The sequence below is a fragment of the Heterodontus francisci genome, chromosome 4 (genome assembly GCF_036365525.1).
Source record: "Heterodontus francisci isolate sHetFra1 chromosome 4, sHetFra1.hap1, whole genome shotgun sequence".
NCBI lineage: Eukaryota > Metazoa > Chordata > Chondrichthyes > Heterodontiformes > Heterodontidae > Heterodontus > Heterodontus francisci.
Genome location: NC_090374.1, coordinates 2,423,865 through 2,438,495, shown reverse-complemented (window position 1 = coordinate 2,438,495; position 14,631 = coordinate 2,423,865). Strand labels below are relative to the sequence as shown.

Genomic DNA, 14,631 nt, shown 5'->3' with positions numbered 1-14,631 from the left:
CACTAGCAAACCCGCCAGCAAGGATGTTAGTCCCCCTCTGGTTCAGATGTAGACCGTCCCGCTTGTACAGGTCCCACCTTCCCCAGAAACGGTCCCAATGGTCCAGGAATCTAAAACCCTCCCTCCTGCACCAACTCTTAAGCCACGCATTCATCTCTGCTATTCTCCTATTTCTATACTCGCTAGCACGTGACACTGGGAGTATTCCAGAGATTACAACCCGAGAGGTCCTGCTTTTTAGTCTGCTGCCTCACTCCCTGAATTCTTAATGCAAGACCTCATCCCTCTTTCTGCCTATGTCATTGGTACCAACATGTACCATGACCTCTGCCTTATCAATCTTCCCCTTCAGGATGCCCTGCAGCCGTTCAGTGACATCCCGGACCCTGGCACCAGGGAGGCAACACACCATCCTGGAGTCATGTTGACGGCCACAGTAGCGCCTATCTGTCCCGACTATAGAAACCCCCATTTACTATTGCTCTTCCTCTCTTTCCCCCTTCCTGTGCAGACAGGCTGCTTATGGTGCCAGAAGCTTGTCTCTGTCCGCACTCCCTGGAGGAACCAGCCTCATCAGTCTCCAAAATGGAATACCGATTTGCAAGCGGGACTCCAAGGGACTCCTGAACTACCTGCCTGATTCTCTTGGACTGCCTGGTGGTCACCAATTCCCTTCCTTCCTCAAGTCCCTTCAGCTGCGGTGTGACCACCTCTCTATACATGCTATCCACGATGCTCCACAGTGTTTCCAGCCGCCATTCCAGCTCTGAAACCCGAGCTTCCAGGAGTTGCAGCTGGATACACTTTCTGCACACATGCTGGTCCCGGGGACTGGAAATATTCCTGGCTTCCCACATGCAGCAAGAGAAGCAAACCATGATTTAGATGAGGGAACTAAATGTAATATATCCAAATTTGCAGATGACACAAAACTGGGTGGAAAGGCGAGTTGTGAGGAGGATGCAGAGGGGCTTCAGGGTAATTTGCACAAGTTGAGTGAGTGGGCTAATGCATGGCAGATGCAGTATAATGTGGATAAATGTGAGGTTATCCACTTTGGTAGAAAAAACAGGAAGGCAGATTATCTGAACGGCTATAAACAGAGAGGGGAATATGCAGCGAGACCTAGGTGTTTATTTAGAGATGCAGCACTGAAACAGGCCCTTCGGCCCACCGAGTCTGTGCTGACCATCAACCACCTACTTATACTAATCCTACATTAATCCTATATTCCTGCCACATCCCCACCTTCCCTCAATTCCCCTACCACCTACCTATACTCGGGACAATTTATAATGTCCAATTTACTTATCAACCTGCAAGTCTTTGGCTGTGGGAGGAAACCGGAGCACCCGGCAAAAACCCACGTGGTCACAGGGAGAACTTGCAAACTCCGCACAGGCAGTACCCAGAATTGAACCCGGGTCGCTGGAGCTGTTAGGCTGCTGTGCTAACCACTGCGCCGTGGTGTTCTCGTACACCAGTCGCTGAAGGTAAGCATGCAGGTCCAACAGGCGGTAAAAAAGGCAAATGGTATGTTGGCCTTCATAGCGAGAGGATTCCAGTACAGGAGCAGGGATGTCTTGCTGCAATTATACAGGGCCTTGGTGAGGCCACACCTGGAATAGTGTGTGCAGTTTTGGTCTCCTTAACTGAGGAAGGATGTTCTTGCTTTAGAGGGAGTGCAGCGAAGGTTTACCAGACTGATTCCTGGGATGGCGGGACTGACGTGTGACGAGAGATTGAGTCGGTTAGAATTATATTTGCTGGAGTTCAGAAGAGTGAGGGGCGATCTCATAGAAACCTATAAAGTTCTAACAGAACTTAACAGGGTAGATGCAGGAAGGAGGTTCCCAATGGTGGGAGAGTCCAGAACCAGGGGTCATCGTCTAAGGATACGGGGTAAACCTTTCAGGACTGAGATGAGGAGAAATTTCTTCACCCAGAGAGTGGTGAGCCTGTGGAATTCGCTACCACAGAAAGCAGTTGAGGCCAAAACATTATATGCTTTCAAGGAGGAGTTAGATATAGCTCTTGAATCTGAAGGGATCAAAGGGTATGGGGCGAAAGCAGGAACAGGTTACTGAGTTGGATGATCAGCCATGATCATAATGAATGGCAGAGCAGGCTCGAAGGGCCGAATGGCCTACTCCTATTTTCCATGTTTCTATGAGGGCATTTAGAAAAATTCAAGGTAATCAGACAAACTCAACATGGTTTTATGAAATAGAAATCATGTTTAACCAATTGATTGGACTTCTTTGAGGGAGTTACATGTGCTGTGGATAAAGTGGAACTGGTGGATGTATTGTATTTAGATTTCCAGAAGGCATTTGATAAGGTGCCACATCAAAGGTTATTGCAGAAAATTGCTCATTGTGTAGGGGGGTAACATATTGGCATGGATAGAAGATTGGCTAGCTAACAGGAAAGAGAGAGTAGGCATAAATGGGTCATTTTCTGGTTGGCAAGATTTAACGAGTGGTGTGCCACAGGGATCAGTGCTGGGGCCTCAACTTTTTACAATTTTATATAAATGACTTAGATGAAGGGACCGAAGGTATGGTTGCTAAATGTGCTGATGACACAAAGATAGGTAGGAAAGTAACTTTTAAAAAGGACATAAGGGGGCTACAAAGGGATATCGATAGGTTAAGTGAGTGCACAAAGATCTGGCAAATGGAGTGTAATGTAGAAAAGTGTGAAAATGTCCACTTTGACAGGTAGAATAAAAAAGAATATTATCTAAATGGTGAGAGACTGCAGAGCTCTGAGGTGCAGAGGGATCTGGGTGTCCTAGTGCATGAATCGCAAAAGGTTCGTATGCAGGTTCAGCAAGTAATTAGGAAAGCTAATAGAATGCTATTGTTTATTGCGAGGGGAATTGAATACCAAAGTAGGGAGGTTATGCTTCAGTTATACAGGGCATTGGTGAGACCACATCTGGAGTACTGTGTACAGTACCGGTCTCCTTATTTAAGGAAGGATGTAAATGCGTTGGAAGCAGTACAGAGAAGGTTTACTAGACTAATGCCTGGAATGGGCGGGCTGTCTGACGAGGAAAGATTGGACAGGCCACTGCAGTTTAGAAGAGTTAGAGATGACTCAATTGAAACATATAAGTTACTGAGGAGTCTTGACAGGGTGGATGTGGAAAGGATGTTTCCCCTTGTGGAAGAATCTAGAACAAGGGGTCACTGTTTAAAAATAAGGGGTCGCCCATTTAAGACAGAGATGAGGAGAAATGTTTTCTCTCAGAGGGTCGTGAGTCTTTGGAATTCTCTTCCTCAAAAGGCGGTGGAAGCAGAGCCTTTGAATATTTTTAAGGCAGAGGTAGATAGTTTCTTGATAAGCAAGGGGGTGGAAGGTTATCGCGGGTAAGTGGAAATGTGGAGTAATCAGTTCAGCCATGAACTTATTGAATGGCGGAGCAGACTCGAAGGGGCGAGTGGCCTACTCTTGCTCCTAATTCATATGTTCGTATTCCCCTCGCAATCTAGGGTCTGTTTCTTATTCAAGAAATGCATCAGCTCCTTGCTCTTGTTAGCACTACCATCATTGAATTCTCCACTATCAAAATCCTGGGGGTTACCATTGACCAGGAACTGAACTGGACCAGCCACATAAATACTGTGGCTACAGGAGCATGTCACAGGCTAGAAATTCGGCAGTGAGTACTCACCTCCGAACTCCCCAAAGTCTAAACACCAGCTACAAGGCACAAGTCAGCAGTGAGATGGAATACTCTCCACTTGCCTGGATGATTGTGGCTCCAACAACACTCAGGAAGCTCGACACCATCCAGGATAAAGCAGTCCGCTTGACTGGCACCCCATCCACCAACTTCAACATTAATTCCCTTCACCACCAACGCACAGTGGCAGCATTGTGTACCATCTACAAGATGCACTGCAGCAACTCACCAAGGCTCCTTCGACAGCACTTCACACCTGCGACCTCTTCCACTTAGGGCAGCAGACGCGTGGGAACATCACCATCTGGAAGATCCCCCCCCCCAAGCTGCATACCATCATGACTTGAAAATATATCGCTGTTCCCTCACTGTTGCTAGATCAAAATCCTGGAACTCCCTCCTTAACAGCACTGTAGATGTACTCGCACAGCGATTCAAGAAGGTAGCTCACCACCTACTCGAGGGTAATTAGGGATGGGCAAAACATACATCCCATGAAATAAATAAAATAAATCTGCACCCCTTGGATTTAAGGAAGTGCAGATAGGGGCTTTACCACAGGAAAAACAACAGGGTGGCAGAGAGGACAGGGTTTACTGGGAGCTTGGCAAAGGTGGAGGTGATGGCATGATTGGGTAGATCAGTAACTACAGAAATATTGTGGCAAATGGCAGGTCAAAGACTAGACAGTTGTCAAGACCAAAGAAAGAGATATACAAAAATGCCAAGATACTGCGCTCCTTATTTCAAGTTTCAAAGCTCTCATTTATGTCAATTATAACTGTCCTGTAAACTGTTAATATCAAAGCAGGTGTCCTAGTTCATTCTTAAGATGCGAGTAACACTGACGATGCTACATTTACTGCTCACACCCAGTTGTCCTGAGGTGGTGATGGGCCTCACCTTCTCAATCCACTGAGTAACGACCATTTTCACAATTGAGCTTGGCAACTACAGAGGCTATTAAGGATCAACCACGTACTTTAGAAATGGTGTGACATGTAGGGCAGACTGGGGAGGGGTGTCCAGATCCCCTTCCTTGAAATGAACCAGATGGGCTTTTTTTTAAAATGGTCATTTACTGACAATATCAGTCCACAAATTAGCAGATTTATGGTATTTGATTTCACACCTCACCACAGAAATATGTGGGTCTAGTACCATAATCACTACACCATCTTATATAAACATTGAACAATCATCCCAATGAATGAGATGCATACACATGCTTTAAAAACTCACATGGTTGAACAAAGTGGAAAGCTTGGCCCCATCCTGAATGTTCTTTTCTAAGATACTTAGCACCTTCACCATCTTGTCTGTTGGAAGCTGTAAACAGGGAAGGAAGTGTAAAATGCCCATGGATTGTTCTATGTTGCATATGCTGTTAACAGAAACATTTTGGACAAAACAAAGCTTCCAATGGCAGCTATAATGAACAGACAGGCAAGGGAGCAGACTGGTAGATTACATGGTGTACAAATGGCCTATCTCGTTCTGTCATCCCACTAAAGAACTTACCTTTGTACAGCACACCTGACGGCACCATCTGTTTAAACAACCGGCACCCATAGTGATGCAATTTCTCTTCCTCCACCCACAATCTCACTATATATCACGTCAGTGTTAACAGCATGAAGTACCAGATAAAAACATAAGCACCACTGCTGGGTTAGTTGAGCACACGACCATCAGCAACTCAGCTGATGCCAGACTCAGGGTTGGCCACGAGGCAGATTGTCTCCCTTGGGCCCCACGTACATGTTCTGAACCTGCATAGAATTGACATGAACTGCCCTCCACCTGGAAACAACCATCCATGATCAAACCTTGTGCCATGTCAGGAATAACTGGGACTTCTCTCGGTTAAACATGAATCTGAAACATACATGGTGTGTCATGAATTTGCGATAGTGCTGCCTTTGTGAGTGACCAGTGGTCTAAATACAGGGAGACAACTTTAGAATGCAAACACTATTAACAGTCACTGTCGATATGCACTCTCAGATACTGATACTAACTTGCAAGTGCATCCTTCAATCAGACTATCAATCACCTGTCTGATTTACAGAAGTGAGGGTATGAAACTTTTCCTTCCAGTTAAAGCAATTCAGAGTGTAATACATACCCGGTCCATGATGCCCATAGCTTTGATCTTGGCAGATTCGCTGCTCAGTTCATTCAGCTGTTGTTTGCCCAGCAACAGTTCCTGAGGTAACTCATCATCTTCACCTGCAGAGAAAACAGCAATTGCCATATTGACCTTAAGCGACTGATGGTTACACACCTGCAAGAACCTGAACCAATTTCCACGACAACCTTGGTCAGCGCACCACTCCGCCCCGGATTGTTCTCCGGCTTGGAATTGGGTCTCTTTTCTGCAGTAGGTTGGTGACTGTGACTAGTTTGCCCCAAATGTCTATAACAGGACTTCATTCCATCACTGCCTTCTACCTTCAGTTTTTCCTTTTTGGACATATATCCTTCTCACCTCTACTCCACCTCTCCAACCCATTCTCCACCTCTTCCTTCCCACACCCAATTCAGGCTAGGTAACTCCGTATTCTCCAGTTCGGTCTCCATCCACCCAAGTCAGCCAGATCTATTGGCATCTCTGCATTTGAGGTCTCAAACGCTAACAAAACTATTAATAGTTCCTCATACATCCACTCTCAATCTCATCACATGATACTCAAAAACTGCTACCCACCTTCTTAGAGACATAGAAAATAGGAGTAGGCCATTCGGCCCTTAAGGCCTGCTTCGCCATTCAGTATGATCATGGCTGAACATCCAACTCAGTAGCCTGTTCCCGTTTTCACCCCATATCCTTTGATCCCTTTGAACCCAAGAGCTATATCTAACTCCTTCTTGAAAACATACAATGTTTTGGCCTCAACTGCTTTCTCTGGTAGCGAATTCCACAGGCTCACCACTCTCTGGGTGAAGAAATTTCTCCTCATCTCAGTCCTGAAAGCTTTACCCCGTATCCTTAGATTATGACCCCTGGTTCTGGACTCCCCGACCATCGGGAACATCCTTCCTGCATCTACCCTGTCAAGTCCTGTTAGAATTTTATGGGTTTCTATGAGATCCCCCCTCACTCTTCTGAACTACAGCGAATATAATCCTAACCGACTCACTCTCTCCTCATACGTCAGTCCCGCCATCTCAGGAATCAGTCTGGTAAACCTTCGCTGCACTCCCTCTATAGAAAGAACATCCTTCCTCAGATAAGAAGACCAAAACTGCACACAATATTCCAGGTGTGGCCTCACCAAGGCCCTGTACAATTACAGCAAGACATTCCTGCTCCTATACTCGAATCCTCTCGCCATGAAGGCCAACATACCATTTGCCTTTTTTGCCGCCTGTTGCAACTGCATGCTTACCTTCTGCGACTGGTGGACAAGAACACCCATGTCTCGCTACATATTCCCCTCTCAGTTTATAGCCGTTCAGATAATAATCTGCCTTCCTGTTTTTGCTACCAAAGAGAATAACCTCACATTTATCCACATTATACTGCATCTGCCATGCATTAGCCCACTCACTCAACATGTCCACATCACCCTGAAGCCTCTCTGCATCCTCCTCATAACTCACCCTCCTACCCAGTTTTGTGTCATGTGCAAATTTGGAGATATTACACTTAGTTCCCTCATCGAAATCATTAATAGATATTGTGAATAGCTGGGGTCCTAGCACCAATCCCTACGGTACCCCACTAGTCACCGCCTGCCATTCGGAAAAAGACCCATTTATCCCTACTCTTTGTTTCCTGTCCGCCAACCAATTTTCTATCCATCAAATACACTACCCCCAATCCCATGCGCTTTATTTTTACACGCTAATCTCGCATGTGGGTCTAAAGCCTTCTGAAAGTCCAAATAAACCACATCCACTGGCTCCCTCTCATCAACTCTACTAGTTACATCCTCGAAGAATTCTAGTAGATTTGTCCCTTTCGTAAATCCATGCTGACTCTGCCTGATTCTACCACTGTTCTCTCAGTGCTCTGCTATAAAATATTTGATAATGGACTCTAGAATTTTCCCCACTACCGACGTCGAGCTGACTGGTCTCTCATTCTCTGCTTTCTCTCTACCTCCCTTTTTAAATAGTGGGGTTACATTAGCTACCCTCTAATCTGTAGAAACTGTTCCAGAGTCTATAGAATCTTGGAAGATGACCACCAATGCATCCAATATTTCTAGGGCCACTTCCTCAAGTTTCCCTGCCTGTCAGTCCCACCTCTACCCCCTGAATCACAGGGTGCAAACTTGAGTGCCAATGGCACATAACTACTTTTCCTTCCTCAGCCAAAACCATCCATTATTTCAGAATCATCTCAGAGCACAAGATTTTTCATTAAACAACTCTCCCCATATGCTATGCTCATCTGTGAATGCAGGAAATGCATAGAGTTCTTTATTTCCAGGCAGCTGCCTCTGCCACCACGAACCCCCACAACATAACATTTTAACCTTGCACCCTTGCCTTTTTGTAGCTTCGCCATTACCCCCCTTCAGTCCTTTCCAAGCTCAGCCTCTTATCTGTTAACCCCCTTAGAAGCCAATAACACTATGCACCCACCCCAAAATATCCATCCGCAACCCAAGTGCCTTCTCCCAATTACTGCCTCATAGAGTTAGTCATTTATGGCACTGGAGGAGACTATTTGGTCCATGAAGTCCATGCCGGCTCTCCACGGAGCTATGCAGGCAGTCCTACTGCCTGGTTCGATCCCCGTAGCTCTGCAAATCTATTTTGTCTCAGGTGGCCATCCAACTTCCTCTTGACATCATTGATTGCCTCCTCTTCCACCACCCTTGTGAGCAGCAAGTTCCAGCTCATTACCACCCACTGTGTAAAAAAGTGCTTCCTCACATTCCCCCTGTTTCTTTTGCCCAAAACCTTTAATCTGTGTCCCCTAGCCTTTGTACCATTTGCTGATGGGAACAGTTTTTCCTTGTCTCGCTTATCTAAGCCTGTCATAATGTGGTACATGTCTATTATATCTCCCCTCAATCTCCTTTGCTCTAAGGAGAACAATCCCAGCTTTTCCAACCAAACCGTGTAACGCAGGTTCTCCATCTAGTAAAACCATTCTAGTAAATCTCCTCTGCACCCTTTCAAGAACCCTCACATCCTTCCTGAAGTATGGTGACCAGAATTGGATGTAACACTCCAGTTGGGGCATAACCAGAGATTTATAAAAGGTTCAGCATAACTTGCCTGATTTTGCACGCAATGCCTCTATTTATGAAGCCCAAGATCCCATATGCTTTACTAACTACTGTCCAGCTACCTTCAGATTGTTGCACATGCACCCCCCAGGTCCCTCTGTTTGTACACACTCGGGATGGCAGGACTGTCGTATGAAGAGAGATTGGGGAAACTGGCTTGTATTCTCTAGAGTTTCATAGAATGAGAGGTGATCTCATTGAAACCTACAAATACTTAAAGGGATAGACAGGGTAGATGCAGGTAAGATGTTTCCCCTGGTTGGGGAGTCTAGAACCAGGGGTGACAATTTCAAAATAAGGGGGAAGCCACTTAGAACAGAGATGAGGAGAAATTTCTTTACTCAGAGAGTTGTGAATCTTTGGAATTCTCTACCCCAGAGGGCTGTGGAAGCTCAGTCATTGAGTATGTTTAAAGAGATTGACAAATTTCTAAATACCAATGACATAAATGCATATGGAATACTGAGGGCAAAAGGAATTGGAAGTGCGTGATCAGCCACGATAATATTGAATGGTGGAGCAGACTCGATGGGCGATGTGGCCTAATCCTGTCCCTAGGTCACTAACTGTGCCATTAAAAACATATTACCTCTCCCTATTCCTTCTGCCAAAATGCATCACCTCACAGCTGCCTGTCTGCTCACTCTGCTAGTCTATCTATGTCCTGTTACAGCCAATTCACATTATCCTCACTCTTCGTTGCACCTCTAAGTTTGGTGTCATCAGCAAATTTTGAGATTCTACTCTGTATTCCAAGATCCAAGTCAGTTATATATAGCAAAAAAAAAATCAATGGTCCCAGCACTGACCAGTGGGGAACACGACAGTCCACCATCCTCCAGAAAGAACAGCAACCATTTACTACGACTCACTGTTTTCTGTCCTTAAGCCAATTTTCTTTTTAATCCAATTGGACACTGACCCTCCTATTCCATGATCCTCATTTTGTTAAGCAGCCTTTTATGTAGTACTTTATTAAATGCTTTCTTAAAATCTATATAAACAACATCCACCGCATCCCCTTCATCAACTTTCCCTGTTACTGAATTTAAAAAATTCAATTATATTAGTCAAACATGATCTGCCTTTTACAACTCCATGCTGGCTACCCTTAATTAACTCAAACCTCTCCAAGTGTCCATTGATATTTTCCCTGATTATCATTTCTAAAAGCTTACCCACCACTGATGCTAAACTAACTGGACTATAGTTGCTAGGAATATCCTTACATCCTTTCTTGAATAAGGGTGTCACATTTGGCAAGGTCTAAATAGGGATAGTCAGCATGACTTTGTGCGTGGGAAATCATGCCTCACGAATTTGAGTTTTTCGAGGAGGTGACCAAGAGGATTGACGAGGGCAGGCCGATGGACGCTGTCTACATGGACTTTAGCAAGGCCTTTGACAAGGTCCCGCATGGTAGGCTGGTCCAGAAGTTGCGAACACATGGGATCCAGGGTAAGCTAGCCAATTGGATACAAAATTGGCTTGGTGATAGGAGGCAGAGTGTGGTAGCAGAGGGCTGTTTTTCAGAATGGAGGCCAGTGACCGGTGGTGTGCCGCAGGGATCGGTGCTGGGCCCTCTGTTGTTTGTTATGTATATTAATGACTTGGATGTGTATGTAGGGGGCATGATTAGTAAGTTTGCAGATGACACCAAAATTGGTGGTATAGTGGACAGTGAAGAAGGTTGTCTAAGGTTACAACAGGATATAGATCAACTGGGAAAGTGGGCCAGGGATAGGCAAATGGAATTTAACACAGACAAGTGAGAAGTGATGCATTTTGGGAAGTTAAACCAGGGCAGGACATATACAGTGAATGGCAGGGCCCTGGGGAGTGTTCTTGAGCAGAGAGAACTTGGGCTGCAAGTACGTAGTTCCCTGAAAGTGGCAACACAGGTAGACAGGGTGGTGAAGGCGGTGCATGGTATGCTTGCCTTCATCGGCCGAGGCATTGAGTACAAGAGTTGAGACGTCTTGTTACAGTTGTACATAACGTTGGGTAGGCCGCATTTGGAGTAGTGTGTGTAGTTCTGGTCGCCGCACTACAGGAAAGATGTGATTAAGCGAGAGAGGGTGCAGAAAAGATTCACAAGGATGTTGCCTGGTTTGGAGGGCTTGAGTTATAAAGAGAGAGATTGGATAGGATGGGTCTGTTTTCCCTGGAGCGAAGGAGGCTGAGAGGGGACATGATAGAGGTATATAAAATTATGAGAGGCATAGATGGGGTAGAGAGCCAGAGTCTGTTTCCTATGGTAGGGGTGACGAAAGCTAGAGGGCATAGATTTAAGGCGAGAGGGAGGAGGTTTAAAGGGGATCAAAGTAAATGGCAGACCCCTTAGGAGTATTGACAGGCAGAGAGATCTGGGCGTACAGGTCCACAGGTCAGTAAAGCAGTCACCCCAGCTCAGCCTTTTCCATCTCTTTGTGAAACTCTTGGAAGCGTAAGAAATAAAGAAATTGATGTTGCATTCATCCTGAAGGCCTGCATGAAACCCCTGTTGCCGCATTTCTCCTGAGACGCTTGAAAAACCTGCTGAATAAATCCTCGACGTCGCCTGAACAAATTTCTCCAGAGAAAGATCCCAGTGACAGCCGCCTACCCGTATTTGGGATGCCAAACCAAAAAGGGGGACAGCTGACATCTTTCCATATTTTCTCTTTTTTCTTCAAGAATTCGCAAGTATTTGGCCAATGTATTATTTTTTGTCTTCTTTTTTGCAACACAGCTTTAAAACGAAAATCTCTAATTTTTTCAGTTAACTGGTGTTTGTGTGTGCGAGCAGCTGTAGCAACTGGTCGTTGTGGTAGTGTCCACAGGATGTGTCGTCATTTCCCTCTTTCGCCAGCTAGTGACTCCCAGGTGCAACAGTCGACAGTTAGAGCCTTCATGCCATGCTTGCAAGCATTCTTGAAGCGGAGCTTTAGGCGCCTCACTGGTCCCTGTTACCTCACCATACAGAAGGTCCTTGGGTATGCAACCGTCTTCCACCCTGCAGACGTGTCTGATCAACCAAAGCCACTTGTTTGATTAATGCCAACACAGTTGGGAGCTCTGTCTTGCAGAATACTGCCGCATTTGTGATTTTGTCTTGCCAGGATAAGCCCATAATGCTTCGCAGACAACAAAGGTGGAAATTATTCAGCTTCTTTTCCTGGAAGCTATAAGTCATCCATGTTTCACAGCCATACAGCAAGATGCTCCTTTTACCATCTTTTTACTATTAATATGCCTAAAGACGACTTTTGGATTCCCTTTTCTATTAGCTGCCAGTCTTGCTGCACACTCTCTCTTTGCTTCTCCTCTGAACCTTCCATATTCAGCCTGGTTCTCGGTTCTATTATCTACATGACATCTACAATAAGCACACTTTTCCTTCGTTATCTTAGTCTCTATTTCTTGGGTCTGCTCTGGTTTTTTTGAGAATTAGAATATTACAGCGCAGTACAGGCCCGTCGGCCCTCGATGTTGTGCCGACCTGTGAAACCATCTGACCTACACTATTCCATTTTCATCCATATGTCTATCCAATGACCACTTAAATGCCCTTAAAGTTGGCGAGTCTACTACTGTTGCAGGCAGGGCGTTCCACGCCCCTACTACTCTCTGAGTAAAGAAACTACCTCTGACATCTGTCCTATATCTATCACCCCTCAACTTAAAGCTATGTCCCCTCGTGTTTGCCATCACCTTCCGAGGAAAAAGACTCTCACTATCCACCCTATCTAACCCTCTGATTATCTTATATGTCTCTATTAAGTCACCTCTCCTCCTCGATCTCTCCAACGAAAACAACCTCAAGTCCCTCAGCCTTTCCTCGTAAGACCTTCCCTCCATACCAGGCAACATCCTAGTAAATCTCCTCTGCACCCTTTCCAAAGCTTCCACATCCTTCCTATAATGCGGTGACCAGAACTGCAAGCAATACTCCAGGTGCGGTCGCACCAGAGTTTTGTACAGCTGCAGCATGACCTCGTGGCTCCGAAACTAAATCCCCCTACTAATAAAAGCTAACACACCATATGCCTTCTTAACAGCCCTATTAACCTGGGTAGCAACCTTCAGGGATTTATGTACCTGGACACCAAGATCTCTCTGCTCATCTACACTACCAAGAATCTTCCCATTAGCCCAGTACTCTGCATTCCTGTTACTCCTTCCAAAGTGAATCACCTCACACTTTTCCGCATTAAACTCCATTTGCCATCTCTCAGCCCAGCTCTGCAGCCTATCTATGTCCCTCTGTACCCTACAACATCCTTCTGCACTATCCACAACTCCACCGACCTTAGTGTCATCCGCAAATTTACTAACCCACCCTTCTACACCCTCTTCCAGGTCATTTATTAAAATGACAAACAGCAGTGGCCCCAAAACAGATCCTTGCGGTACACCACTGGTAACTAAACTCCAGGATGAACATTTGCCATCAACCACCACCCTCTGTTTTCTTTCAGCTAGCCAATTTCTGATCCAAAGCTCTAAATCACCTTCAACCCCATACTTCCGTATTTTCTGCAATAGCCTACCGTGGGGAACCTTATCAAACGCCTTACTGAAATCCATATACACCACATCCACTGCTTTACCCTCATCCACCTGTTTGGTCACCTTCTCGAAAAAACTCAATAAGGTTTGTGAGGCACGACCTACCCTTCACAAAACCGTGCTGACTATCGCTAATGAACTTATTCTTTTCTAGATGATTATAAATCCTGTCTCTTATAACCTTTTCCAACATTTTACCCACAACCGAAGTAAGGCTCACAGGTCTATAATTAACAGGGCTGTCTCTACTCCCCTTCTTGAACAAGGGGACAACATTTGCTATCCTCCAGTCTTCCGGCACTATTCCTGTCGACAATGACGACATAAAGATCAAGGACAAAGGCTCTGCAATCTCCTCCCTGGCTTCCCAGAGAATCCTAGGATAAATCCCATCTGGCCCAGGGGACTTATCTATTTTCACACTTTCCAAAATTGATAACACCTCCTCCTTGTGAACCTCAATCCCATCTAGCCGAGTAGCCTGAATCTCAGTATTCTCAACAACATTTTCTTTCTCTACTGTAAATACTGACGCAAAATATTCATTTAACGCTTCCCCTATCTCCTCTGATTCCACACACAACTTCCCACTACTATCCTTGATTGGCCCTGATCTAACTCTAGTCATTCTTTTATTCCTGATATACCTATGGAAAGCCTTAGGGTTTTCCCTGATCCTATCCGCCAATGACTTCTCGTGTCCTCTCCTTGCTCTTCTTAGCTCTCCCTTTAGATCCTTCCTGGCTAGCTTGTAACTCTCAAGCGCCCTAACTGAGCCTTCACGTCTCATCCTAACATAAGCCGCCTTCTTCCTCTTGACAAGCGCTTCAACTTCTTTAGTAAACCACGGCTCCCTCGCTCGACAACTTCCTCCCTGCCTGACAGGTACATATTTATCAAGGACACGCAGTAGCTGCTCCTTGAATAAGCTCCACATTTCGATTGTTCCCATCCCCTGCAGTTTCCTTCCCCATCCTACGCATCCTAAATCTTGCCTAATCGCATCATAATTTCCTTTCCCCCAGCTATAATTTTTGCCCTGCGGTAGATACCTGTCCCTGCCCATCGCTAAGGTAAACCTAACCGAATTGTGATCACTATCACCAAAGTGCTCACCTACATCTAAATCTAACACCT

General features: G+C 45.4%; 1 protein-coding gene across 1 annotated transcript in view; it reads right to left on the bottom strand.

The window, feature by feature from the left end:
* LOC137368865 (nipped-B-like protein) overlaps positions 1-14,631 on the bottom strand; it is a 693,066-nt gene that overhangs the window by 360,029 nt on the left and 318,406 nt on the right. Inside the window, exons 15-16 of the mRNA XM_068029073.1 lie at positions 5,823-5,926; positions 4,937-5,023 (exon numbers count right to left, since the gene is read on the bottom strand). Of these exons, the coding sequence (XP_067885174.1) occupies positions 4,937-5,023; positions 5,823-5,926 (191 nt within the window). The remainder of the gene's footprint in view (positions 1-4,936; positions 5,024-5,822; positions 5,927-14,631) is intronic.